This window comes from Trichoderma asperellum, chromosome 1, assembly GCF_020647865.1.
Source record: "Trichoderma asperellum chromosome 1, complete sequence".
Lineage (NCBI taxonomy): Eukaryota > Fungi > Ascomycota > Sordariomycetes > Hypocreales > Hypocreaceae > Trichoderma > Trichoderma asperellum.
The window spans coordinates 5,851,517-5,876,893 of NC_089415.1; the positions used below are offsets into that span (position 1 = coordinate 5,851,517).

General features: G+C 48.2%; 7 protein-coding genes and 1 non-coding gene across 8 annotated transcripts; 4 read left to right on the forward strand and 4 right to left on the reverse strand.

Moving 5' to 3' along the window:
* Positions 1-2,176: 2,176 nt before the first annotated feature.
* TrAFT101_001816 (uncharacterized protein) lies at positions 2,177-2,882 on the forward strand (the record flags this gene model as incomplete). The annotated part of the gene is made up of 1 exon (XM_024905194.2): positions 2,177-2,882. One exon carries the CDS (start codon positions 2,177-2,179, stop codon positions 2,645-2,647), a length of 471 nt encoding a protein of 156 aa, XP_024762935.1. The 3' UTR covers positions 2,648-2,882.
* A 469-nt stretch (positions 2,883-3,351) lies between these two features.
* On the reverse strand, positions 3,352-4,179 carry TrAFT101_001817 (uncharacterized protein; the record flags this gene model as incomplete). The annotated part of the gene is made up of 1 exon (XM_066126433.1): positions 3,352-4,179. The coding sequence occupies one exon, from the start codon at positions 4,177-4,179 to the stop codon at positions 3,352-3,354; it is 828 nt and encodes a 275-aa protein (XP_065982535.1).
* A 93-nt stretch (positions 4,180-4,272) lies between these two features.
* Positions 4,273-4,736, forward strand: TrAFT101_001818 (uncharacterized protein; the record flags this gene model as incomplete). The annotated part of the gene is made up of 2 exons (XM_066126434.1): positions 4,273-4,298; positions 4,571-4,736. The coding sequence occupies 2 exons, from the start codon at positions 4,273-4,275 to the stop codon at positions 4,734-4,736; spliced, it is 192 nt and encodes a 63-aa protein (XP_065982536.1).
* A 1,196-nt stretch (positions 4,737-5,932) lies between these two features.
* Positions 5,933-6,004, forward strand: TrAFT101_001819. The gene has a single exon. It is a non-coding gene; the product is annotated as a tRNA-Thr (tRNA).
* Positions 6,005-10,836: 4,832 nt separating this feature from the next.
* TrAFT101_001820 (uncharacterized protein) lies at positions 10,837-11,319 on the forward strand (the record flags this gene model as incomplete). Its single annotated transcript, XM_024905066.2, has 2 exons — positions 10,837-10,976; positions 11,142-11,319. The coding sequence occupies 2 exons, from the start codon at positions 10,837-10,839 to the stop codon at positions 11,317-11,319; spliced, it is 318 nt and encodes a 105-aa protein (XP_024762945.2).
* A 6,833-nt stretch (positions 11,320-18,152) lies between these two features.
* Positions 18,153-18,482, reverse strand: TrAFT101_001821 (uncharacterized protein; the record flags this gene model as incomplete). The annotated part of the gene is made up of 2 exons (XM_066126435.1): positions 18,153-18,293; positions 18,363-18,482. 2 exons carry the CDS (start codon positions 18,480-18,482, stop codon positions 18,153-18,155), a joined length of 261 nt encoding a protein of 86 aa, XP_065982537.1.
* A 914-nt stretch (positions 18,483-19,396) lies between these two features.
* TrAFT101_001822 (uncharacterized protein) lies at positions 19,397-19,735 on the reverse strand (the record flags this gene model as incomplete). The annotated part of the gene is made up of 1 exon (XM_066126436.1): positions 19,397-19,735. One exon carries the CDS (start codon positions 19,733-19,735, stop codon positions 19,397-19,399), a length of 339 nt encoding a protein of 112 aa, XP_065982538.1.
* A 1,037-nt stretch (positions 19,736-20,772) lies between these two features.
* On the reverse strand, positions 20,773-21,084 carry TrAFT101_001823 (uncharacterized protein; the record flags this gene model as incomplete). The annotated part of the gene is made up of 2 exons (XM_066126437.1): positions 20,773-20,936; positions 20,994-21,084. 2 exons carry the CDS (start codon positions 21,082-21,084, stop codon positions 20,773-20,775), a joined length of 255 nt encoding a protein of 84 aa, XP_065982539.1.
* Positions 21,085-25,377: the final 4,293 nt, after the last annotated feature.

Here is a 25,377-nt window from a genome sequence, read left to right on the forward strand (position 1 = left end):
CGCCACATACCCCCCACGGTCGGGTTACCAAATAATATGTAATCAGTTCTCTTTTGTATTTCGTTTCGTTGCTGATCAGCAAACCTGCTCCACTGCCAATAATGGTAACCACTTCTCCATTGGGTCACTTTGATGTGCTTTCCCCCTACACAAGACATGTTTAGGAGTATGCATATCGTTGTATTTCGGGTTTGTGTTGATGTGGAATAGATTCGGAGAAACGCCGAGGAGTTCTGGGTTTCGGCAAAGCTGATCCATTAACACAAGAATCAAAATCGATTGCTACAACTATATAGGGACGAGGTGCCGGTAGACTTCTCCTGTGTGAACTCTTCGTAACGGAACGAAGAGAACCGGTTTAGGATGAACAAAAGGCTTAAATTCTAAGTATTTAAAGTCTGTAAATGGGAAGCTATATAATATAGGAATAAGGTCTTGCTCCTAGGGTATCATGCGATTCCCAATAAAAATCTACAACCCCGTTGTGACCTCTTCAGGTTTATGATCGTCCTTCAAAGCTATCAAAGCTTACAGGAATATGGCACAAATACTACCCAAGGTTAATATTTTCCGCTGTGACGCCGCGAGAGAAGTTTGGAAAGCTTTGCAGCGAAATTACATGTAAGGCAAAATATAATCATCTAGATTCGCTTGGCCCGGACGGTGAACAAGATAGATGGACCGGTTTGTGCTACTGTTGCTTTCCATGATTGTGAGACTGAGGTTTACAGCTTTTCGATTTTTATTTAATAACAATGACTTTGCCGAGGCGGCCTCCTTGAAGCCTAATACTTTCTCTGATATATCGCTGAAGAAGGAAACAGATAATAGTAGTATTTGCAAGAGACCACTCTCAATTCTGCTATATAAACATTTCAAACAAACAACGCCTTCTTTTTTGGACCGCGTAATCAGGGCAGGTCGCAAGGCAAAGGGTAGTATTGCAAACGCCTGTGGTATGCTTTTTGGTTTCCACTTTTCTCGCCTTGGTTAGCTCAACGAGTCTGCAAGGGATACCGCCCTCGATGCCGACCTAAACCTCATCGTTGGAAGCATCGGAAAGGCACGAAGTAATAGGAAACGACTAGGACCTCATCATTGAGATAATGAACAAGCTTAGAAAGAATAGGAAGGGCCGTAGCAACCTACGCGCTCAGCTAGAGCTATCCAATTCCTAAATTCATCTGTTTCACCAACTTCGTTTACAGCTATTTACTATTCATTTTTTCCTTCCCCTCGTCTTAATCCCCTTTTTTCTTTAAAACGTAAAACAAGGAAATTCCCCTAACCGGAGGTTTTGCAACGCGCTGACTACCTTTATCTGCGCTTTTTTTTTTCTTTTCCCTTTTTTTTTTGTTAATATGCTCCTGAAAATCCTGCTTTGCGCCGCTGATCATGTCCCAAACATCGCAATAGGTTTCAATCTCGTGGATCCCATTCGCAATATAGTATGTCAGCTCATCAGCACTAGTGCGCAGATCAGGAAATATGTCGAAATCATACGTTGGAGATTTCTGTGGCCTTGTCAGGAAACTAAGTCCTGTGTTTGTGAATTGCAATAAGTCTTCGACAAAAACGCACGTCGCTTGGTGACAATAGTACAATGCGAAAAACCTCAACTTTCTATTCGCAACGTTGCTCAAAGAATCGTTAGGAAATGATCTCTATAAAGGAAATACGGCCGGCATGTCTACCAGATGATGATGAAGTGTTTATTATAGCCTGACTGTGGGTAATGGACCGATTTCAATCCATAAGACTGCTGGAGTATAATGAGCTACTAATGACCACTTTTATTCGTCACAGAAGACTATTTCATGAAATAGTTCAAACAAATTCAAGCGGTGTACTCCATCAAGTTTCTTGGCATGACTGAAGCCAAGAGGCCCAACACGGAAGGTCAGCAATAGAGCCCAATTTGCCAAGAATTAGACATAATGCTCTTGTCAAGATATTCGAGAATTCCTCAGCTCGGGGATGATATTTCAACATAAATAGAGTCTTTGAGCCGGCCGTTAATTGAATAGAACCAGTGAAATCCAATTCGCATTGTTTTCGAGACCATTCATCTCACTGTATTTACACATCTGCCCTCCCGGTAAGCTTCCCAGCCATTATATTCTATTTGTGAAGGAAAGCTTTACTGATCGGCTTGCTATCCCTTGTATCAGCCATCATGTTTGTTAAATCCTCGTCCGCTCTATGGCTGCTGTTGAGTGCCTCGAGGTTGGCTTCCGCCTCGTTAACAGCTCAAATTGGGTACTTTGCCGGCCTTGTTCCTGGGCTTCCAGGGCCTGATCCGGGTGTTGGGTGTGGGCTTTTTGCGCAAGTGACGGACGGTTCAGATACAGAACCGGCTACCTTTGTTACTTCTGGCGGCGAGCCCACAGACGGCTGCCCAGCAGCTGAACAAGCTCTTTTCTGCGGGAGATGGGGCTGTCCATTTGACATGACATTCGATGGAGTTGTGGCAGTCACTGTTAACTCGGACAACTCGGGTGACAAGTCGATCTCCGTCACAGCGACCGGTCTCAATGGCCCGACTACCACGGTATCGTGCCCCTGGACTGAAGAGACATTGAGTAGCTCCGACTCTGGATCCCTCTATTCGACATGGTCGTGTGACCTTAGCGCGCTTCAACAGTAAGACATTATGGAACGAAATTGGTGGAGTTTCCTACAATTAGGCTCTCCTACGGCTCATAATTTGGATGCGTCAACACATAGAACGGTCAAGAATCACTCAAGGGTGGCGGGCTATGGGAAGCCACATTAGGGTATTCGATTGTACAGGACGTTTAGGTATCATTCATGGACTCGAGTGTTGTAACCACTGAGTATCGCCTAGATAGGCCATGAAATCGCTCTCAACAGCTTTTCCCGATCTACTTTTCGTATAAAATCAATCTTCACATCTATTTTGCTTGGCCTTAGTCTGTTCCGTATGAAAAGCACTCTTTCCACGTGAGCGTAATCTGCGTACTCTGAATTACTTGCAAGCCCATTGATGTCGCTCACAAGCCAAAGATTTATTGCTCAAGCAACTCTGGAGACATGCGCTCACAGGAAGTTTAAATCATTGTCTTGATGTATGTGCCTAATTTATTAATACTTTACCAGGCGCTTCTTGGTGATGAATCTGGGACCAATCTGAAAAAAAAAAGCCCTCAAACATTTGATCTATAACAAGATACGCGACAAAGGGATAGCGGGGATGTCAATTCTTATATTTACAACAAAATCGAAATACTAATAAACATAAATAAATGACTGGAGGTTCAAAGTAGTTCAGTTAACTCCTAAATTCATCAGTTTCTTTGGTGCCTCATACTATTCTAAAGATTGAATAAGTCAATAACCGGGGACACAGTAAACATTATCATTTTCCGTCGCATCGTGAACAGCCGTGGCATTTTCGAAGTCAGAGCCATCCACGTCATCCACCAAAACAGGCTCTATTTCGTTGTCATCTTCATCCTTTCCAATTGTCAAGAAAGCACCTTTGTGATACTCTTCAATCTTGATTTTTCGGGTAATCCTAATCCTTTTGACACGAAATGCAAAAACGAATTCCGACTTCCGGTTAAATTCCGTCTCATCATCCTCTATTTTGGACCAGTTACCCTTTGGGCCAACAGTTAAGCCAAACGTAGGTACGTCTATGCCGACATTTCCCACATATTCTGTACTCTCTGAAATCGAGTACTTAATTTTCGCGCCCCTGACAAGCTTCAAGCCAGTGACGAGGTAGAGCGAGACAATAGGGCTAAACCTCTGTCTGGGCTCAGTCAACCAGTACTGCACAGCAGATGATTTCATGGCTTCAGCAACATATTCAGGTGTAGGCTCAAACGACACAGTCGTCATCTCGTCAAACGCAAATATGCTCGATATTTTGTTAGAGTGGTCAAACTCCACTTCAGGGCCCAACCCTGAATTTTTCAGGAACTGTGCGTAAACACCGAACCCGCCTTTACTTTCAGCTGAAACTGTTTTCTTCCAATCTGTCTCAACTATAGGTGGCTCTACGTTGACCAAGGGGACGCTGGTCGCTCTATTGAATGAGGCATCCGGCGCTTTCGTTGAGGCAATTATAGAGCCGAGAAACAAGGGACCATCCGGAGGTGGACGGATGAAGTCCGATGTTGGGCACAGAAAATAAGTCTTCTTGAAAGACATGACTGCCAGGTTTCAGATTTGGATTTTTGATTCTATCTGGCTTGTCAGTATTGCGATGTAAACAGAGTACGGAATGACGAACATTGCGCCGCAATGAAAATTGACGAAACTGTACAACAGTGAGACGTTGACGCTTTCTGGTTTCTTTACTCGCAAAAAAAAAAAAAAAAAAAGGGAGAAGAAGGAAAAGATGAAAGATTAAGAGGAAACAGATCACTTTGATTCGATTTGTATTTATTTTGATGTGTTTTAACGGGGATGATGGTCCTTACTTATGCAATCGTGGAGTCGACTTTGGAGCTTTCCTCCCGACCACTAACATGTTCTCAACTGTATGCGACCCGCCTGGCGCGTGCACATGGAGGCGGCCCGTTTGAGCTAATGGGCCTAGGCGCGCGGCTAGTGCCCCGCACAAGCCAACGTCAAAAATCTTCAGCGCAATCAGAAGCCATCACCAACAGCATAGCCTAGCTGTCATGGCACTTCCGGCCTGCATGGAGGATCTACGGAAAACGTCGGGTCCTTCTCCCACACGATCTTGGTTCCCCCATTGCTGAGCACGTGAAGAATTGGCAGTGCGACAAATTACTGATAGAGGGAAGTTCCCGATCGGAGTCGTATGGAACCGGATTTCGACCGTTCTCAATTTTCTTACGACTCGCCAGGGGCTGATTTCGTGCAAGTGATTAGTTTTATGCTGTTAGTACACGTCTGTCTGTATCCTGTCTGCATCCAGGCCTCGTGTGGGCGTGACTTTAATAAAGTGGGCGACGGCGTTTTCCGGCTCCTTTCGGCCAACATAAAAGCCCTTTTGTAGACCCTGCGATATTATAATCCATAGCCATATATTTTAAATTATAATTTATACATTTTAAAGAACCATAGAGTTCTTACTTAGTCATCTATAAGGCTGAGACGCAGAAACTTTATAGACTAGGTAGTTATTCTAGGAGCCTTTATATATATAATATAATATATAATAGCACAGTAGAAGGATATATAAACTACAGCCAGTACTAATAACTTCTTGCACTATTTTTATAAATATACCGCTTCTAACGACTATTTTAGCAGAACGGCTGCTGTAGCTTCTTCCACTAATTAGCCTGACATTTTATTAAAGGCGCCCGGCAGGCGGCTTAAGGCTTTAGTAGGTTAAAAATAACCTCGCATATCTTCATAATCCACCACCACCCCTGGGCTTTATATTTCTCACCAGCATACTATAGCATCAGATTGCCATTATGGCTTCATACTGTTAATATTAGTAGTATTTATCATCAATTAGCTGCTGGCGCGTTTCAGCATAAGGACAGTATTATTATTAGGCAACTATAACCCGCATAGTATATAACAAGTAGCTCGTTGCTGTCTAGTGTTACCTAGCGATAGTTATATAAAGAGTAGACATCATCATAGATCCCATTGTAATTATTATTAAATTTTTAGCCAAAACTCTTGACTTCTGGTATCTTAGAGAGCAAATATGGAGTGGAAGTGATCATGTCTATTTCACTATCCCTTAAAGTCTAATGATAATATAGCATATGTATTTGACAATAATTACATAGGCCCAAGATTTAAGAGCGCTAATTGTAATCTGTATAAGGACATGCCTAACATACTCGCTGAGGTGAGGTCGAAGAGCTGAACACGAACGATGGAGTAGATGGCGCCCACATTCACAAGGCAGGCAGCGGTAATTGAAGATAATAAGCTATATATACTGAAATATCAAGCGACCAATCAGATCGCCCCTATAGCTCAGCGGTAGAGCGTTGCACTTGTAATGCAAAGGTCCATAGTTCAAGTCTGTGTGGGGGCATCTTTTTTTTTTTAGGAATGTTTTTACTCATTAGCTACGAGGTTAATACTGGCCAAAGAAATTTACTTTATAAGTGTCTTGTTATTGCAGTAATACTTTTTTTTGGAGGGTTACATGGATTTAATATTATGTATGTTACCATGCCGAACATGCATACTCGTTCACATGTTGCTTCTTTCTGCGTAAGCCAAGTGAAATCCCATTTTGCACGGACTCAATGCTTGTGATAACTCTAATACATAATAGTAGGGATATAAACCTCCGTCAACACGTTTACAATATTCTTTAGTCGAATAGTCAAATTCACTACACATCTAGGCCAATTTTAATAATACTCTTCAACACTGAGCTCGGATATAGAGATGGATAGGCAAGACTTTCTTTATCTGATTGAGTAGATTAAAGTAACAGGTATAAATCTTCAAATTTATGATACGTCGCAATCAATGACTTGGAGACCAAATGGTACTACCAAAAGCATATATGGCGGGTACCATTTGGGAGACATTGGGAGGCAAGACTATATATAGTTGTCAGCTAATATAATTAGAGGCACAGAATATATAAGGGTTGGGATTGCGAAGCTTTACTGCACAGGATTCTCCAAGGCTAAGAGATGTATGACTGGCCTGGGTATAAAATAAGACATACACTCTATTAGCAGCAGAACAGATATATGTACAAAACGTATATGACGTTATCTCCAAGCCGTCAACTCAGTCGCATACGCTTCATACCATCTATTATAGTGAAATATCAGCTAGGCGCGATCATAATGTAAATTAGCCCAGCACCGCAACTCAACGTTCGAACGGACATTCCCGAGGCATTAGCAGTTCATCCACAAAGGCGCCAGTCTTAGTTCAAGACCAGAGGACGGTTTGGCTATCATCTTCAAATATACTCCTATCACGGCGCCAATTCCTTCATTCGAAATGATGTTTAGAATGTCAACGAAATCCTTGGCACGAAACTGTAGGAAACTATTTTCGCTTGTGTGAAGTACTTATTCTCTATATTTGGTGTATCTTACGTGGAGAGCCAGATGGTCGGCAGTATCTTCATATTTCGCGGATGGTGTTCAGGTCAAGGCGCAGACTTTTCCCAAGAGAGCAATCTCAATGCTATGATGATATATTTTATCATTGGCTCCGCGAGAAATTTTGTCACACCTAGCAATTCAAGTCTCTCTACTACACCTGAGAATATGAGTCTCTCTACCAATATGAGTCTCTCTACCACATCTAGCAATAAGAACCCCGTAACTATACCTGATGATGAAAGTCTCCGTCACGCACCAAAATTTATTTGCATTGGCCCGCAGCCATGACAACTATAGAAGCCTGTTGTAACTTCTCCTAATATAATATGTGAAGATCATCGCTTGTAACGTCAATTAGATGGCCATTGTGACTTGTGACAAGTGTGACTTAAACGGCGGCTCGTTTTGATGTGCTGCATCTATACACCGGCCTTCAGCACTTTACTTTCCCTTTCCTGTTACCCTCGACTGGCTGGACCGCTACCTTTTATTCGAGTTACATTCTTCCAATCGATACACTTACTTGGGCTCTGACTGTATAATTAAACAACATATGTGGCGAATTGCACATACTAGTATTCATTTATTTGCTATAGGAGACATTCGGCGCGTAACAAAAGTGCAATCATACGTAAAATACGTAAAATAAGACCACGATACCCCAGTAAAAGTCTATAGAGTAGAGTTATTGATTGAGAAACAAATTGTGACTACCTCTTATATGAAAATGGTCTGTACGAATTATGTACATCTCTAACACATGGTAAACACCCATGGTGTTGATGAACTGCTTCGCTGCCTAGCAGAAACTACGACGTACGAAAACAGGAGCTCATGGACCTTTCAGAAATTTATAAACTGGGCCAAGTAAATTTGTGTAAATAACATATCAGTCATCATCTGCAATATGCAATCATCAACAATTAAACGATTTTCCTCCTCGAAGACATAGATATGCCTCTGATACCTTTGAGAACTTATATTACGTTTCTATCTCATAAATCTAGCTTCTTTGCTACGGTTTAGTGCAAAAAACAAGATGGTTTGTTCATTCTGAGAATGCTATTGTCGTTTAATCTCAACGAGACGATATCTTGCATTTCAAGAGACCGATAATCGCTTCTGCGAGAGTGAGTGTAGAAAATTTTACATGATTTATCTCTATAGAGCTATGTCTCCGTTCAATTGCAGCATTATTATCTTACATCTAAACAAAAATGATATGTATTCAGGTAAGAAAACCTCAATTGACTACATCATATAGAGAAATTATACCACATTTGACGCATATCATATCATTTTCAGCATTTTTCTCCTCTTTTCGTCGCCCGTCCTAGCGACTAAACACCTATTCTCGCCTATCCTACCCCCAACAATTTCTCCAATTCTATTCAAACTGCACAAACGCAATATAGAGTAAGGGGTTGTTACTCCTGCATCATGCAGAGAGATGCCAAGACACGGCAGCCATAATACACGGAGCAGACGGCCAAGAAAACACCAAAAATAGTACCAAAAAACCACACCTCTCCTCACTCATAAATGATGGGAAGTGTTGGAGGTGGTTCATTTCACCACAGTGGCCCGTAGACCCTTCATTTATTTACCCCGCGTAGGATCGAATAATGATTTGCTACACACAGCCACGCATATACTCCGTATATACCTATGTATGTATAAGCAAACATGCGTGTGAGATAGTACAATGGATGTATGTACAGCTGTGCTCGCTCGCATGCACGAGCAGGGCGATTGCATGGTGGGATGCATCACCTCCTCACCTCCGCATCTCGTACAAACAAGAATGCGCGCAGGATCCGGTCGTTACATGACAGGTCGCCCACAGTTGATGAAACACTCGCCAAATTGGCTGGACTGATTGGAAGGCCATAGGGAGAACTGGCCACATAAGAGGTTGCATACGACTGCTACTCCACGAAAGCAGAGCTCACCAAGCAGCCCATGCTTTGGCTCTGGCGCCATCCAAGCTCCATCTTAGTGTGCCGCTTCACTCTGCTCGGCCGGCACTCTGCGCTCGCTCGCTCGCTCGCTCGTCTAGTCAGGCCTCGTCAAGGTTCCATCAAACGCCCATGCAGGGCTGCTTGCACACAGTTGCCAATTTCCACGCGGGCAAACAACAACAATAGCCGGCGAAAAGCACGAGCTTGCCGCGGTTCCCACCCTCACTGCATCTACATGCAGCAAAGAAAGCAAAAGGACACGCCGTCGGGGAACCAACGCAGCTGTCCAGCAGCTCCTCCGGGATACAACTTCGCCTACTTCCGAGACATGAAAGAGAGGCGGGCGCCTACCTGCAGGGCACGGCCAATAGCCATCAGGGTTGCAGTATGGACACAGTGGTAGTCTCGTATGTAGTAGTATTACACATATGCACAGACATGCAAGAAAGGCGTGCTCTTTCAGCGGAGCAGCAAGGCTAAGCCGAGCTCCCTATTGGGGCCTTCGGTGAGAAATCAGACAAGCCACCTTTTTTTTTTTCCTTTTATCCCGCTTGTCACTTTTCGGTGGCGCAAAGGTGATGGTCATGCAGCAGCGAAGGCAGGCAGTCAGCCAAAATAGCGTCGTTGCATGTAAGAAAATGGGAGATTGGAAATAAAAGAGAACATATGATTGATTTGTGCGGTGGCGCTGCGTATCCTGAGACTGAGACACTCTACGGGCGTCGACGCTGACTTCTAGAAACAGGGCAGCGCCTCCACAAGACAAAGGGTGATAAAAGAAGAAGAAATAGCCGAAACTAATAACCAACAGATGAACAAGAGGGGAAAAAAAAAAAAAAAAATTACAGACAGCATGGCTCTCTCTTTGCACCCGATGGAGCGGTACTTGTCCTGTTCTCTTGGGAACCGCTGCCTAGCCATTGGGCGGCCCGATCCCCGTCTGCCTGGTGAGATTTGGGATAATATTCTGGGTCGTTTGTTGGACGGACCCGGCCCATCACCTTTTTTTTTTTCGGAGATGTGCGCTCTGTCTCTTTCTTTTTGCGCCCATCAAGGCGTGGGCATGTGAATACTAATAGTGGCAGCAAGCAGTAAGACTACACGTCGCTAGCTAGTAGCCAGGAGCATCTGAGCTGTGAATCCATTCGCAGACGGGGTAATACAACACGCGATGAGCATGAGCTATAGCAAACCGCCTCGGCATCTGACAGCAACTAGTAACAAGCAATTATACATGCATGGGCGTCATAGATGCGAGTACAGATAGCACTAGAGGCAATAGTAGCAGCAAGAAGAGGGAGACTGGGAGCAAACGCAGCTGAACAAGCCCACTCGGCTTGATTCTTGACAGCAGAAGCTGCCCGCATTGGAGGGTACCGTGACAGGCGCTGGATGCCCGTGGCCGCCCTCGGTCCAGACGAACCTCATCGGGCCCGCCGTGTGATTGGATCCTCGTCCATCCACCCAGCCGGGACACGCGTTCATTCGCCCAGCTGCCATCTTTGGCGTCCCGGAACCGAGCATGGCCGCAGACGCCTTCGAACACGGGACAGGCGATGGAGCCGTGGTGGATGAGGGCGATGGATGATTATATGGGCGGCGATGATGCCATAGGCTTGCACGATTGGAGATGAAGCAGACGAGGGCGTGTGTGATAGAGAAAAGAGGCGGCAGTTCGGTTCCAGGCTAGTAGGAAATCGTGTTGGAATCACAACCAACAGTCGGTGTTTGCTCACGACAGCTTCTGCTTCACCCCTCCCCTCCACCAACAACGATCCATTGCGCTGGAACCACTCGCAAAAGCCCAAACCACCGCACTGGTAAGTTCCATGAGCTATGACACCGAGAGAGAGAGAGAGAGCAAAGAGCCCACGGGCCGATATCCCATCATCACTCTTGGCCCTCGACGCCCGGTTCTTATGCTGGCTGCTACCGTGCCATTTTATTGTCTGGCATCCTCCTGGCAAAAGTGCACACACACAGACACACAGACACACACCTCTCCTTTTTTTAAGGCTACTAGTTACCTTTGCATCGTATTTTATTTTTTCCAAAATTTCATCGTAACATCGTACTCTGTCTAAACGGTTAAATGCGCACAGGTGCCAAGTTCTGACGACTAATAAAACGTTAGTCCCAAGCAAGAACTATTACAGCACATCCTTAGCGGAGTGGCTGATGATCACCAGCGCGGGCGCTCTGCTGATGGGCCTGGAAATTTCCTTTCCCTCTTCCATGTCGTTCCTCCGACGGCCATTGTTATCATTGGAGTAATCCGAACCGCTGTCTTGGCTTTCAAGCGGAGACAGTAAGAATTTAAAAAAAGACAAAGGAAAATATGATATACCGTTTGGAGGATTTGAAACTCAGAGACTCGGCCCACTCAGCCTTGTGTTCGCAGAGTACGTCTTAATCAGGCTTAGTGAGACACCTGTGATGCTCTCTCTCTCCGCAGTCTTCAGTTGAGGCTGATTTTTAGAAGACGTGGCATCTCAAAAACTCAGAACAACCACTACTAACTATTGACTATTTCCTTTCTTCGCCGAACTCCGTTGCCAGCGAATCCCCGGATGATTTATTCCATTGGATTTCCCAAGTACGTGTTGTGCTCATGCCCAAGTAGTTAGTTAGTCCGTGTCTCAGAACAAAAAAAAAAAAAAAAAAAAAAAAAGTGATAAGATACAGGCGCTAATAGTAGTCGCGGACAACGCCGTCATGATCCTTCTTCATGTTCCTTTCTGTCTCTTTTTTTTTCCCCTTGTCATTAATGATTGCACGTTATGTAGAGAATGCTGGCAAGCGAGGGAGATCATTTGGAGATCGTATGAAACCGCTCCTGTGCCAGCAAAGATGCTTATTTAAACGAAACTCTCCGTATTTTATATCGGCGCTAAGGCAAGCCCTTTGAGATATACGCAATATCAGCATCGAAATAATAATCATCAAGTACGTCTCAATAACCAATAGTTTGTGACTCAACAGTAGTCATTCCAACTATTGAGGCTCAAATCATGCTTACCTCTCTCTCCCCATCTGTGTTGGTCCCAATCCTCATAGAGGCAGCCCATCACAAGCCAGATATACGTGTATATGTATGCATGCACCCCCCCGGAGCCTTATTTCCAAGCACAAGGCATCGCCACGAGAATCATAAAATGCTTAGTGCTGGCGTAATATCACCCAAAGCCTCGTCCAAAAGCGTACACATCTCTCGCCCATCCTCCCATCACCAAACCAAAATCGTATATAGCGCCATACCGATTATAAGGCAACAGGAATATCTATTCGCTCCTTCAAATCACCCCCCCTGAAGCTTCTTCTCAGCCCAAAATCCCAATCTAGTGTTAGTGACATATCGATGAGCATCAATAGTAGTATGTAATTCGCCCAGATCCTTCGTGCCCTCAGTCAGGGGTGGTGCTATCTCTGCCAAAAAAAAAAAAAAAAAAAAAAACCCGCTAGTGTACCGTAAGGCAAGCATGGAGGAGGGGAGTGTGTCGTCCTGGTCGCCGAACAGACGGGTTCTAACAGCAGCCTCTTCGACAGTCTGGGAGCCTTGGCATCTGGTTCAGCTCGTCTGAAGCCCGGTTGGAAGATGAAGAGACTGTCAACACTCCGTCCACCGGCCCAACAGGGCGTCCGCTATCCAGTCCACTCGGATAGATAGTCATTGCCAAGCGTCGTACTACCAGTTGAACTAGTGCTTGGAAGCTAGGCAGATCGTCTTTTCGGTAGTAGAGATTCTCTTCTCCCCACGCTCTCCTCTCAAATGCCATTGGACCTAGACATGGACCAAGCTCAACAAGGTCGTGCGATTCGATGCCTCGTAAAAGAAAGAAGAAGGTCGAGAAAGACACTTGGGCCATCCGGCGTGCCCTGCCATGCTGGAATCTTGGGCCTAGCCCAGTAGCAAGCCTGAGAAAGGACGAGCTGAATGAGTCCTTGGCTGCTCGTATCCTCACTTGTAGTAGTAGAGAGAGATATGAAAGATAGAGCCAACAGCAAATCCCGCGAGAGCAGGTTTTGACATGGGCATATTTCAGGTCGCTTCAGTTGGCCTCCCCATGGCAGTCAAGGCCCCTGGGCTGCCATGCCAGACCCTTGCTATCTCTCTCTCCCTCTCTCTTAAACCTTGTCAGTATTTCCACACCCTCCATGCGCTTTTCGGAAAAGACAAGCGATAGCAGATTGCTGAATAACCATTCACCCCGGCAGTTTATGCAGTTGACGGAGCACCACTCCCGATCCGGACTCCTGTGCGAAAGAGAAATGGAAAAAGAGGGATCCACTGACCAGAGAGTCTGGTCGTCTTCGCGACGCGCTAAAATCGACCGCTATACAAGTACGGCAACAAAATCTACAATCATTACGGATGAGAAAGACAAAACCCTTGCTAGATTTCCCCTCAGCCTCTCGTAGATCAATCTCTCCGGGTTACTACTAGACTACCTGTGCTCCTCCGAAACCCCAGTATATGAGATGGGAGATTGTAATTACAGAGATACGGGGTGGTGATAGGACAGGGAACGGTGCTTACTATGTACTAGCACTTACACCAAAAAAACCTCGTAATTTTTGGCAAAATGAAATCAAATCAAGCAGCCAGAGATAGCCATGTCTGTTGACGCGGCCTTCGCCACAGCAAACAGTTGAAATTACCAAATAGCGTCAAGATATGCGGCAGCATACCTACTTGCACACGCGCTTGCAGCTTGCGCAGGTCGTCTCCATACATGGGAACCCGACCCAGCTCGCTTCGCCGTTTCATAGCATGTCGTCGCCTTGAGCATGTAAACCAGGCCCATTGTGCGACGTCACAAGTTTGACGATACGATACAATATTCTGGCAAGAAAAATGCGCCGCTCTTAGCGACTTCAACCTTGGGACCACAGAAGAAAGGAAAAATAAAGCCCACCACACCTGGTCTGCCGCCCAGCCAATAACGGCACTTGGTAGCGCCAAAACGTCCCCTTGCTCAACGAGGGTGGGAGGCAATTTCATGCACATCACCAGAAAGCAATTTATTGAATTCTGAGCGGAGTGGACATGGCAATCGAAAGGGTGTGAGGGCTATTGCTACCCTCCATCAGCGCGCACGGCTGCCAGTCCACACAATATGCAGGCCACATACGAGAAAAAAAAATCCGTTGGAGGCGACCGCCACAATATGTTTTTAATATCGAGCAGCATATCGACACAGACAAGCGAAGGCGAAAAGTGACGATTCATGATAAACCGTCGTCCTGAACTGGTGGGTCGGTTAGCACACACCGCGGGAGGCACGGCACGAAGGCCGCGGACCCTGAAAGTCCAGCCCACCTCAGACGTCTTCTGGTATGTGTCCAAAGCAAGTTCTTTGCCTGAGGGGAAAAATTCATCCAACAAACTTGCTTCATGCAGTAATAATGGTGTTGGTAAGACGGCTTTCCCACAGCAGTTCCCTAGTTCGTCACGCTTTAACAAAAGCGTCTATCGTGCCGAGGCGCGGTCGACGACGACGCTAGGCAGGTCTCTCTATTCTTCCATTTCACACAAAGGGCGCCTTCCTCTATTGGCTCCAGCTTCTTTTTTTTTCTTCCTCGGTTTGGCTTTGTCCCGAGCTATCGGTGTCCACTAGGCTCGACAATGTCTAAGCCATGTACTACCTATTAGAAGACGCAGAAGCCCACAAGGGCGGCGTAAAACATTCTGTAAGTGAGATGAGAACGTCGTGGACTCCGAGCTGAGAACCAATAAGCAACATAAAACGAGATAGTACGGGGGTGCAGCAGCCCTAAAAGCAAGGCTGGCGCGGAGGAATTGCGGCGAACCACGAAGTATGTAAGTGTAGTAGTAGTATTTGCTTCCAGCCGGGGGTTGATAGAAAGGATTGAACATCCCTCACCAGATCCAAAGAAGGCCACGCCCCTCAAAGCAGCAAGCCGTGCACAACTGCGAGAAGCGCCTCCATCATCAGTGACTGCAGTATGCACAGACTGTACACACTGAGCACCGACAGACGACTAGGGGCTGGAAGCCCACTGCTGCAGCACTGCCAATACTTTTCTGACTCCTAACAGAGCAGGACTAGCATATTGGCGCGAGTGAGAGAGAGGCTGGCGTGGCCTGGAATGCGGGGAAATATTGTGATATATCACAATCTCAGCTTTTTGTAGTTCAAACACCCCCAAAATCCTAGACTCGTTCTCCAAATTCGACGCCAAAAGGCGCGCAGAGCAGAGCTGAACCAACCTCAAGGGCGACCCGAGTTCTAGGCTTCTCAAGCCACGGCGACCATCCAAGACCCCCTCCCCTCTTTGTCTCTGATAGCTCAGGGAAGGAGGATGGTTTGACCCCAGCTCGTCTCCAAATAGGCTTACTCTACGAGAATTTTCAAGGCGCGACGGCGTTGCCTTGACACAAAGTGCGGAAGATAGTGCGGAAAACGAGCGCGCTCTCTTTTGGGTGAGACATCGCAGAGGACAGGGCCTCCTGTCCAGACCAATGATAGACGCCTTTTGGTCTGGGCATCCCCATCCTTTCTCCCTCTCCGTCGTTTTTTTTTTTTTTCACACTCTCTCCCTTGCGTCGCGACTGCCGGAGTGCCGAGCATGGGAAGGACGGAATACTAACAGTAATGGTGCTAGTTTGCAGCAGACCGTTGGGCTATCACATATCATACAGCCGTTGTGTATATGGAATGTTTTTTAATCAGCTCGAGACGCACTTATTGCTTCCTCGAACAGCGATACCCGACACGAATAAGGAGTCCCGACCCGTCCGCTGCGCCGTCGCAGCTCACCCGTGCACATATGATGCCATGGTGGATTTGCCATCATCTGCACGTGGCTTCGTTCATGTTTGCAAGGGAGGCACAAGAGCTGCGGGCTCAGATGGATCACTCGGTGGTGTGCAAGGGATCTTGCCATTTCCGGGCATGCCGCAACCCAACAGCCAGTAGCCATCTATTTTTCCTCCGAGACTGTGTTTCGCGAGCAGTGGCTTTATCAAGTGAATGATCCATACGCTCCGCTGAGCCTCCATGGGTGTAAATAGAGGCGCTCTGAGAAAACGAGGCCCAGAGTCGACTCGTGGGTACACTCTCTAATCCCAGCCACGACAGCTGACTTTGCTTGCTTCGTCTAGCTGCTCTGCAATGCTCCAGCGGGATGCAGCAGCTCTTCCCCAACCAGCCAACCAAGGAGGAGGCGGGGAGAGGGGCCAGAGAGCGCTCGAAGATTCACCACATGGCAATCTCGCCCTGCAGCTCAGCCAGCCAATGACATGCCGCCCACGATAGGAGGTCCTCTGAAAGAGGCCATGCAAGGCACGCGAACCACCATGATTCAGCGACAAGCAGCTACCCTCCCAATTTGACCCCGGACCAACGAGCTCTCTTAGACGCCCTCCCACCCAGCAAACAATATTCTGATATTTTAGCAGCGTGTTGAGAAAGATGCGTTTCCTAGCCCAGTAATTCTAACATGGTGATAAACTAGCGTCTCAAGCGATATTTCACAATGTATCTCGCACGGCACCACCAGTAATTAACCGGACCATGTTTGAGACGCCTTTCCATTCCTGTACTCTTTTCTTGGCCCTCTTCACGGTGGGCGTGAAAATGATATTATTAGCCAGTCTCCGTAATAGACCTTGCTCTCTTTTTGTCTCCAGAGCCGAGAATAGCAGCAATCTTAGACGAGTCGGGAGGACCCTGCAAAACGGCCTAGAGCCACCAAAGCGATCCGTTGCGCGCGCTGGCGGCACACAAAGCCGAAATTTGGAATTTGTATATTGATATCAGATTTGCCTTGTGCTTTCTCTTTCTGCGAGAGCCGCTATCGCTGCTCATGGGACGACACTAGACGGTTTTGATGCATGCTCCGTTCCAAAGGGCGATCTCGCTGCTACTGTGGAGTACTAAGAAACCTGGATGGCTCACAGCCCAAAAAAGAAAGAAAAGAAAAAAAAAAAAAAAAAAAAAAAAAGGAAATCGCCGAGCTATCGTGACGATGTCGTCACTCCCAAGACATCGGCTACTATCATGCCGCAGGCCCGAGACAGCCCTAAATGCAAATAGCTCGCAAAACTTTTTTTTTTTCTCTCGCTCTATTGAATCAGTAGCAGCCAGCCCCAAGAGCTATGATGAAATAGGAGGATGACGAAGCTCTCATCAAATGATCATGCTTAGTCAAAAACGTGCGACAGCAAAAGCGACTCATTTCAAACTGATGCAGCTCCATTTGGCTCCATACGGTTCTTGCTGACGTCTAAATTTCCTCATCTTTCGAGACGTCAGGTCGGTTTAGTATTGACTCAGGGGGACATCGTTGCCCTCAAAGGTGAGCCCACCAGTTGCAAGCGCGCAGCAGCGTTCAAAACGGAAGAGAGGGTGGGACCCTCCAATCTCTTGTGGATCTAAGAAGGAAGTCGAAGAAAGGGGGGCGTGAATACAAGTTTTGCTCACATAAAAAAGCGTTAGCGTTTATTCTCCTTAGCTTCCAAGATCAATGGCCAGCTAGAACTATCGTAGCTTAGCCCAGCATCCTTAAACCTGGAAGAGCGCAAGAGAAAGAGAAAAAGAATGGCCAGGGGGGTCGGGAAAGGCAGGGTTTCTGGTTCGTCGATCTCGTTTTGGTCCTAGCCCGGGACCTGACTCGGAGAAGCTGCATGAAACAAGAGGCGAGAGGGCGTCTTTCTGGGGATAGGCACTTGTATTTCTTGTGGTGTTCCTACAGTAGAGAATTCCACTTAGCCCAGGATGCGCTCTGAAAGGGAAAGGCGGAGGCGACAAATCCTACTCTATTTGACATTCTTTCTGAACTGGTGGCGATAGCGCCTCCTCAAATGGTGATGATTGTGGCGATGGTCATGCAGCCTCAAAGTGTAAAAGGCTTCTTATCTCTAAAAGCTGCAAAGTACCTGCGCGCACTTGCATTGATCAGGCGACTACTAACGGGCTCTCGGGGCGTGCCTCACCGTTAGTCGATGATCCATCTGATCGAGAGCCGGCTCGATGGTTGAGAGCGAATGGCGAGACTCGTCTCAAACACGATGCACTGGTTCAGTTCATTTACAAGTTGGTCAGTGCAACAGCTCTAATGTGGGCTTGGCGAACGGTCTCTGTTCGAGTCATTCGAGCCAATGCAAGGCACCATTTAGCGCTTAGACTCGATGCATCAGACAGAAATAAAGCGTTGTATGAGCAGTAGCAGCCCATAAATGCCTGTACTCGTACTTGTAGAATGAAGCCCAAAATCCATGTTCAGCGAGCGATAATTTCTTCTGATAAAGGGGGACAGGCTGCTGCATCATCCCGCAATAGTTTCTAGTTAGCCAGGCGGTTAGCCAAGAGAGAGTTCCGCGTATACATACTCGTATACTTTCCAGCCCGTAGCTATTTTGGGCGATCACCCGCCCATCTACGGCTAAGAATGGCTCCCTCACTAACTGTGACTCGAAGATAGCCTCAAGAGCCCATCCCTCTCGCACCATACCAGTAGCGGTACTAGTCCCCTTCCTTAGTCTTGTAAGGCAAAATAACACTCCCTCTCTCCACTGCTTTCAGGCGACACTGTTGGCCACGCCCTATTAGTGCTTGCAATTTCCATAACGGTTCAACTCAACTCCGAGTCAGGGAGATTCCTATCGTCATTTTGGCCGCCCACGTGCCCTTTCTGTCTTTTTCTTTTCTCTTCTCCGAAGCCCTGGTACGCTCTCGAAAGAACCACGCCCAGCTTGTATGAGACAATCAGACACTTCAATTTGAAGTCGTCATTAGAAGAGAAAAAAAAAAAGTCCCTGCGTCCTGAGGCGCGTGGGTGGCAGCCGCACTCAAATCATTTCATCTCTTGTTTGTTGGCCAAATCAAAATTTGGGCGTGAGCACTGGGTAGGATGGCGTTTGACGCCGCCGGTGCTCTAGCGCATCCCATCTGCATCCCATCTCTCGTATGGTGCAGATCCAACTGCTCATTCGTCCAACGGCTTGCTGTTCTCCAAAATTACCAGTGAGATGGAACAAGAAAGTCTCCGCCGTCAGATCCCAACTCGGACGTTCAGTCAGCCATCGCGGCAAGGCGCATGGCCGTGACCGTCGTGCCGGGAACAAATATCATATCGTAACCAGCCCACTGGGAAGACAACACGAGGTGAAAAAAAAAACATGCCATCGCCCGTGCACTTTTTGGAATGACGTGCTCTCAGTGGATAAGACACATGAAAGCTGGTACCACATGTCGCCGTGTGTGGACATACAAGTAGATTGGCAAACTGGTATGGAGAAGAACTGGTCCACTACCTTACTCTCACGGCAGTGGTGAATCTGACGAGCCAGTCATGGCCAACCAGGGCTGAAACAGTTCCTACGCCCGTTTCGAATGCCCCTGGTTAGGTGGTTAGGGCTGTGATTCAACTACCTACTACCACTAGTAGATTCAGATGAGTCGTAGGAGTATTGCGAGCGTGGAAATTTTCAAAAGACCTCAGATCCGGCCTGTGTTCTGTATAGAGAATGACGCTCCGTATCTTCCGATGACATTCCCATTTTGTAAAAATAGTAATGACGATGCCAAGCTTTGCTATTTGGGCAATGGCCCATAAGATGAATAATAGCGATGCTCTAGTATACGGCTCTGCCCCAGGGCCTCGCCCGCCAGTCTCGTTTTTGCGCCCGCTAATGAGAGGGAAAAGAGCTCCCGAGTCGGCATGTTCCAGTGACCGAGTCCGCCTAACGCTCATTTGATGCATACGACATCAAGCAGCAAGGGACGATGATGGGCGGCCCCAGTAGTACATCGGCTGCTCCCACAAATGCTGTCATGTTTTACTCGGGTCGATGTCCTGGATGCACTAGGCCCTGCGGGATAGGGAGGTGGTTCAAGGGGCTATTCCCGTACATATCCAGGCGGTGCTGTAAGCCTGTTGTGATTGTTAGATATGAAATTTGGAGAATTGGGGTCATGAATACCTCGGACCCGCCATGCAAATGGAACTGGGTAGGTATTATGCTTAGAAAACTTGATCTCAAAAATTTTTCACCTCTTCTCATGAAAGCTAGTCAGGGTGATTTGTTGCACAGACAACCTGTTTATTTTAATTTCCTCTTGGGAGGGTTGGTTGGGTAATCTTCTTGCCCATTACAGGGTAAGGCACTGTTACATGTCGAATACGACGAGATTGCATCATTCGTTCGCTGGGTAAGGACCCTTCACTGGCGATACATTTCCTATTCTGGGGCCAAGTGCGCGTGCTGCAAACGACTTCTGCTGCAGGTGATGATGCGCAATGGCATGATCCAAGGGACCTGTGCTGTGTGTGTGTAGCGTAGCTGCGAACAGGATGCTAATAATCCGGTTGAGGGTCCAAGTGATATCATCTGCGGCGTGAATTATCGTGGGGTAGGATGTCTCCTGGCAAAAGATGGGGTTCCCCACTAGTCTGGCAGCAACCAGACTCTCGCATCGCTTCTGGCGACAATGGCTCTGCCCGCCTCAGGACAGCCATAGGGTCCATTCAATGGATCGCCTCTAGGCGGCCGGATGATGAATCTTAAACATACCATCCGGCTACGCTTGGTTGTTTGGATAGTGAGTAGGGTGCATGCATCTTTACACGCCGGGGATCCTTTTAGCCAACTGCCCCCCCTCTTATCGCCTTTACTTTAGCTCACCACTCCCTTTTTTCCCATCTTTTTTTTTATTGATACCCGCGACAGCCTGGCGGACGACCCCTCACGAAGCATTTCTGAGAGCTGGTGGTTGTCTCGCAACAGGAAGCCATCGTCGTTATTGGATGCAAAAGATTCGGGGTCGTAATGCTCCCGTGTAAGGCAGCCAGCCACCTACCTCACACCAGTATCTGCGAGGTCCCTTGGTGTAGTATGTAGATCGTCTCACATCAATATGGCGGCCTGCTATCAGACGTAAAGTGCTAAGCGTGCATGGCGACGCTGTAAAAGCATGAGTATTATGGAGCAGTACCTCCTTGTATACTTATTGCCCCGTACACTTGGAGCCTGGCCCCAAGTCAGTTCGCGCGGGCCACGGAATGCGACTGCGTCCTGCAAGTTCTCTGCACTCTGCTCCAGAAGGCTCCATTATCTTTCAAGCCAATGTCAAGGGGCCACTTCCCCAAGAAAAAAAACACAAAATCCCCTAATTGCAAAGCCGTACATGGAAAGCTAGTCTCCGCAGCCGGCAGAAATCTCCCCACAGCAGCCCCGGGGAACCTGCCACGGCATACCAAATAATGCACGCAGTTGCTTTCGCTTGGAAGAGGGTACCTTACTTGCAAGCGAGGGGTCCTCTTGGCCTGGTCCTTTGATCCACCTGCCACGTAAATTCCCAGGGGTTCGTTCGTTGTCGGATAGGTAGCTACCGAGTAGAAGCAGAAAGGAAGCCATGTGTTCACCGATGACTTGTCCGCTGGCGATATACTGCACTAATTGATTCGGCTAGGAAAGCATCGTATTGCTCCTATTAGCAATACAAGGACTAGCACCGATCTGGGTGATCCGGAGATGCCCTGACAATTTCCCTTCACGGCTGCCGACGACTCGGAAGATGCGGCGAGCGAGTTTGATTTGATGATCATCAACAGGACTTGTTTGTATACAGCAAGGCGAAGTATGTGGTCCCGCTGCATGTATACCTGCACTAACCTCGAGCTTGCGACGAGCAATTTTGGAGTAGTATTAGGTAGCGCATGCTACGGAGCGCGTATCTGGAGTTGCGTCCTCTGCGGGCCATGCAGACGAAATTCTCGGGCTAAAGCAGATGCCTTGGGCTATGGCCGGATAGATAGTCATTCATCTTGTCAGGTGATGGGGAGAGGGATGGACCCCTTAGAGCCCTTCTCCAACTCTCGCCAAGCAGCTTGGTGCATCTTGTTCCATATTGTGTAGCAGTAACGGAAACACTGAGGAGGCAAATAATGACGGACCATGAGTTCGAAATCTGCCTGGGTGGTGGTAGTGGTGGTGGGCAGAGTAATGATGGTGATGTTAGCTGCCAGCGGCTAATCATGGTCCCCTGTCGAAGTAGTAGCGGCCACCATGCACCAATCCGGTGCAGGCTCCAAGCCCCCCCCAGATGCAAGTGAAATCAGAAATGGCATAGTCGCGCCCAGTCCCCACACTGTCCCTTGATAGCAACCCAGGCTGGACCACATGGCCATGCTCCTCAACAGGCCTTTGCAAGCGATTGTGTCGACGCAGCCAACTGCTAGCACAAAACGCTACCAGTAGCATTAATATCGGAGCCGGGAAACATTGGGGGGAAACCGCTGGCGTCCTCCATCCTTGGAGAAAGGAGCGGCCAAGCCCTCACTAGTGTTGATAGAGTCGCCCTATCGAGGCAGATCTGAGAGGGTGATCACCGTACTGCCGCCTCGTTATGGCTGACGATGGCCAATAGGCATCATGATCCAAGTGCGCCTCCTCAGGTAGATGTCGGTTAGGCGCACGAAGTAGTCTGGGCGCCGTACATACTGCATCAACAAGGGGGGGAAGAGAAAGGTTGACTGTGTCCATGTTCCCAACTGAGTCCTACGCCGCCAACCTCGAAGATGGTGGTTTTCATCCGCGGCCTCTTTTTCCAGCCTCTCTGCCTGTTCGAGGCACGGCGGCTGCTGTGACAAAGGACAGCTCCGGAGGAGGGTGCCTTGAAAGCATCCGCGTGAGCCGTTGGAGCGGCCATGTCCGAGGAATGAAGGGCAGCAACACGAAGCCAAGCTGCGCAGTATCTAGCAGCAGTAGGTGTGAGGTAGCAATAGCAGCTAGTAGTTTGATAGCACCAGTATCGTGCACTATGACTAGCGAATGCTACCCACTCAGCCGCTGGCCGTTGCGGTATGGAGCAGATAGACATTGGTAATATCCGGAGCATCCCAGACGTTACCCGTTCAAGTGCTGTGGTACGTATGAGTACAACAGATGCCGTGCGACGATCTGAGAGCTGGTAGTCCATACATACTTCGTAATAGAATCAGCACCTAATACGATGTGGCTTTTTTTCTCCTTCGTTCTGTTTATTTCATGATCCTGGCGCCATTCCGTCCTGCGCCAAACTTGGCACCATTCCGCATACTGTAGCTTGTGCAGCTCGCCAGCCAAAATGGCGCTGTCAACGAGGCACCGTCGTGCCATGCTAACAAGACACTATCACCTCCATCGTCCTGATTATTCCGCATCGCACATGTGTGTGCGATCACCCGTTGTGGTGTCACCCGCTGCGTCTTTTTGCTGGACAAGACGAGGGCCATCACCACAAAGTCCACATGACGGCGGTTTTGGAGCTCTCAGAAGATGCGAAATACGACAGCAGAGCGACTTTTCGATGGTGGATCTGCTCTGATCAGCTCCCGGTACTGCCTCTAGTGGAATGCGCTGTTGCGTACAATTAGCAGGTTAGGCATGTAGCATGCAGTATATCACCAAATCACGTCCACCGGCATTTCGATGATACTCGTATACAACCTCAATATTCTGCACATAGGAGTTTAGTCAAAGGGGGGATGATCGCTGGAGCACCAGAATGCGGGCAACTAACCGAATATCGCCTAGCTTCCCCGTCAATGCCCCGCTAGGCCTGTTGCGTAATCCAGCATCAAGACCCGCTTTATCTCACTCCCACCACTGTTGTCATTTTCTGGCCTAAGGCACCGAGCAGGTTGCGTTCGAATCTCATTTCCCCCATAGAACATTCCAGGGGTCGAAGACAGATCGTCTTGGACTGCAGGCCTTGCCCTCAGCTTGCCACAGAAAATGTTGGCAAGCTGGCCGTTGAGGGCGTCTTTGGGCGAAAAGGGGAATTGGATTGGGAGCAGAATTGGGGGAGGGGGTTCGGTCTCGGAAGACGCCCTGCACGAAGGGCTCTGGAAAGCATCGGCTGGCTGATCATCGCTGCACTGGCACTTTCGTCTGATGATCCCTTACTTGAGGTGTCTGCCATGTGTCCCAAGCCAATTGATGAAGAAAATCTGCGTTCCATGGAATTTCCACAAGTTTCTTCTAGTAGCCAATGTAAAAAATTTCCTTTTTTTTTCTTTTTTCTTTTTTCCCCCCTCTTACACGCTTATATGCCTGTCCACGCCCATCACAGAAATACAATTCAATCGCCTTATTGGCATTTTAGCGTTGTTGCACAACCGCAGTGACATGCATGCAATTGAGTTTGTTGACGACTCAGGCTGCGTCGCACAGCGTCTGTAGCCCCTTCTGTTTCCAGCGCTGTGCAGAAAGCCAGAAGGGCCTGGGTGCAGTTTACAGCGAGCTACAGAGGGGTCGGTCGTGGCACAGAAGGAGGGGCAGGCTGGAGATGGGCTCATTGGCCCCTCTACCGCTCCCCCGTAGTGAACGTAATGGCGCATCTGTGCTCACGCTTCATACAGCGACACAACTTTGTCTGTCCCGGTGACACAGATGGCACCCCTGGGGCATTGAGCTTCCGTCACCATACTTGGTAGAGATTGGCCTCCATGCAACACGATAATCCGTGCAGTCGAAAAATTTTCAATCTTGCTCGTTTCTGCTCCCGTCGTCCATCCTATGCCTGCCCAAGGGGCGAAAAACAGCCCACCATTTTGGCGTCAGTTGAGGGCCAATCTGCCCACAGGCGAGCGCCCCGACTCCGGCTGGCCCTTGAGTCACCTTGCCCAGGCACGGCATCGCATCATGGTCGGATGTTGTGGCGCGTAGCAGGCTGGAGCTAGCGAAACAGCGCCAAGAGAAAGCAGAAAGCCCAGCAGAAAAAAAAAATTGATCACCTCAGGGAAATCAAACTCTGGGGGACCCTCCCGCAATGCCCTAAGCGTCTGGCGCAATTTAGGCCTGCCGCTACGACTTCTTGCTACGGCTGTCGCAACTGGGCCGTGGAATGATTTGATTTTAATTAGAGCTGCGACGCCGTCTCCAGAGGGCGCCCAGACTTGCCCAGGCTGTCAACGGACCTGCCCGGCCGCCTAATGCGAAGCTGCGAAAACCTTGTGCTGGCTAGCAGGCAGCATAAAAATTTTCTGCTGGAGCACAAGCCAGGTAGGCAGGACAAGGACAAGACGAGACAAGCCACACCCAGGCGGTGCGCGAGGACAGAAAAAAAAAAAAATCAGCCACCACCATCTCGCATGGCATGTCCTCGCCCGTCGACACACACCCCGTCGAGCATAATATTGCTGGGTATCACGCATTTCGTCTTCATATCTGCTGCAGGGCATGGGCGGCGGGGCTCCAGGAGAGGAGATGGTCAAGCCCAAGACAGGACAAGGCACTCACCACACACCCCAAGGCAGGGCCCCGCCTGCTTGTGCTCGAGTGCTGAGCGTTTCGCACACTCCCCTTTCAATCTCTGGGCTCCACCGGTACAGGGCGATGTACCCTTCTGCGCTAGGCTGGA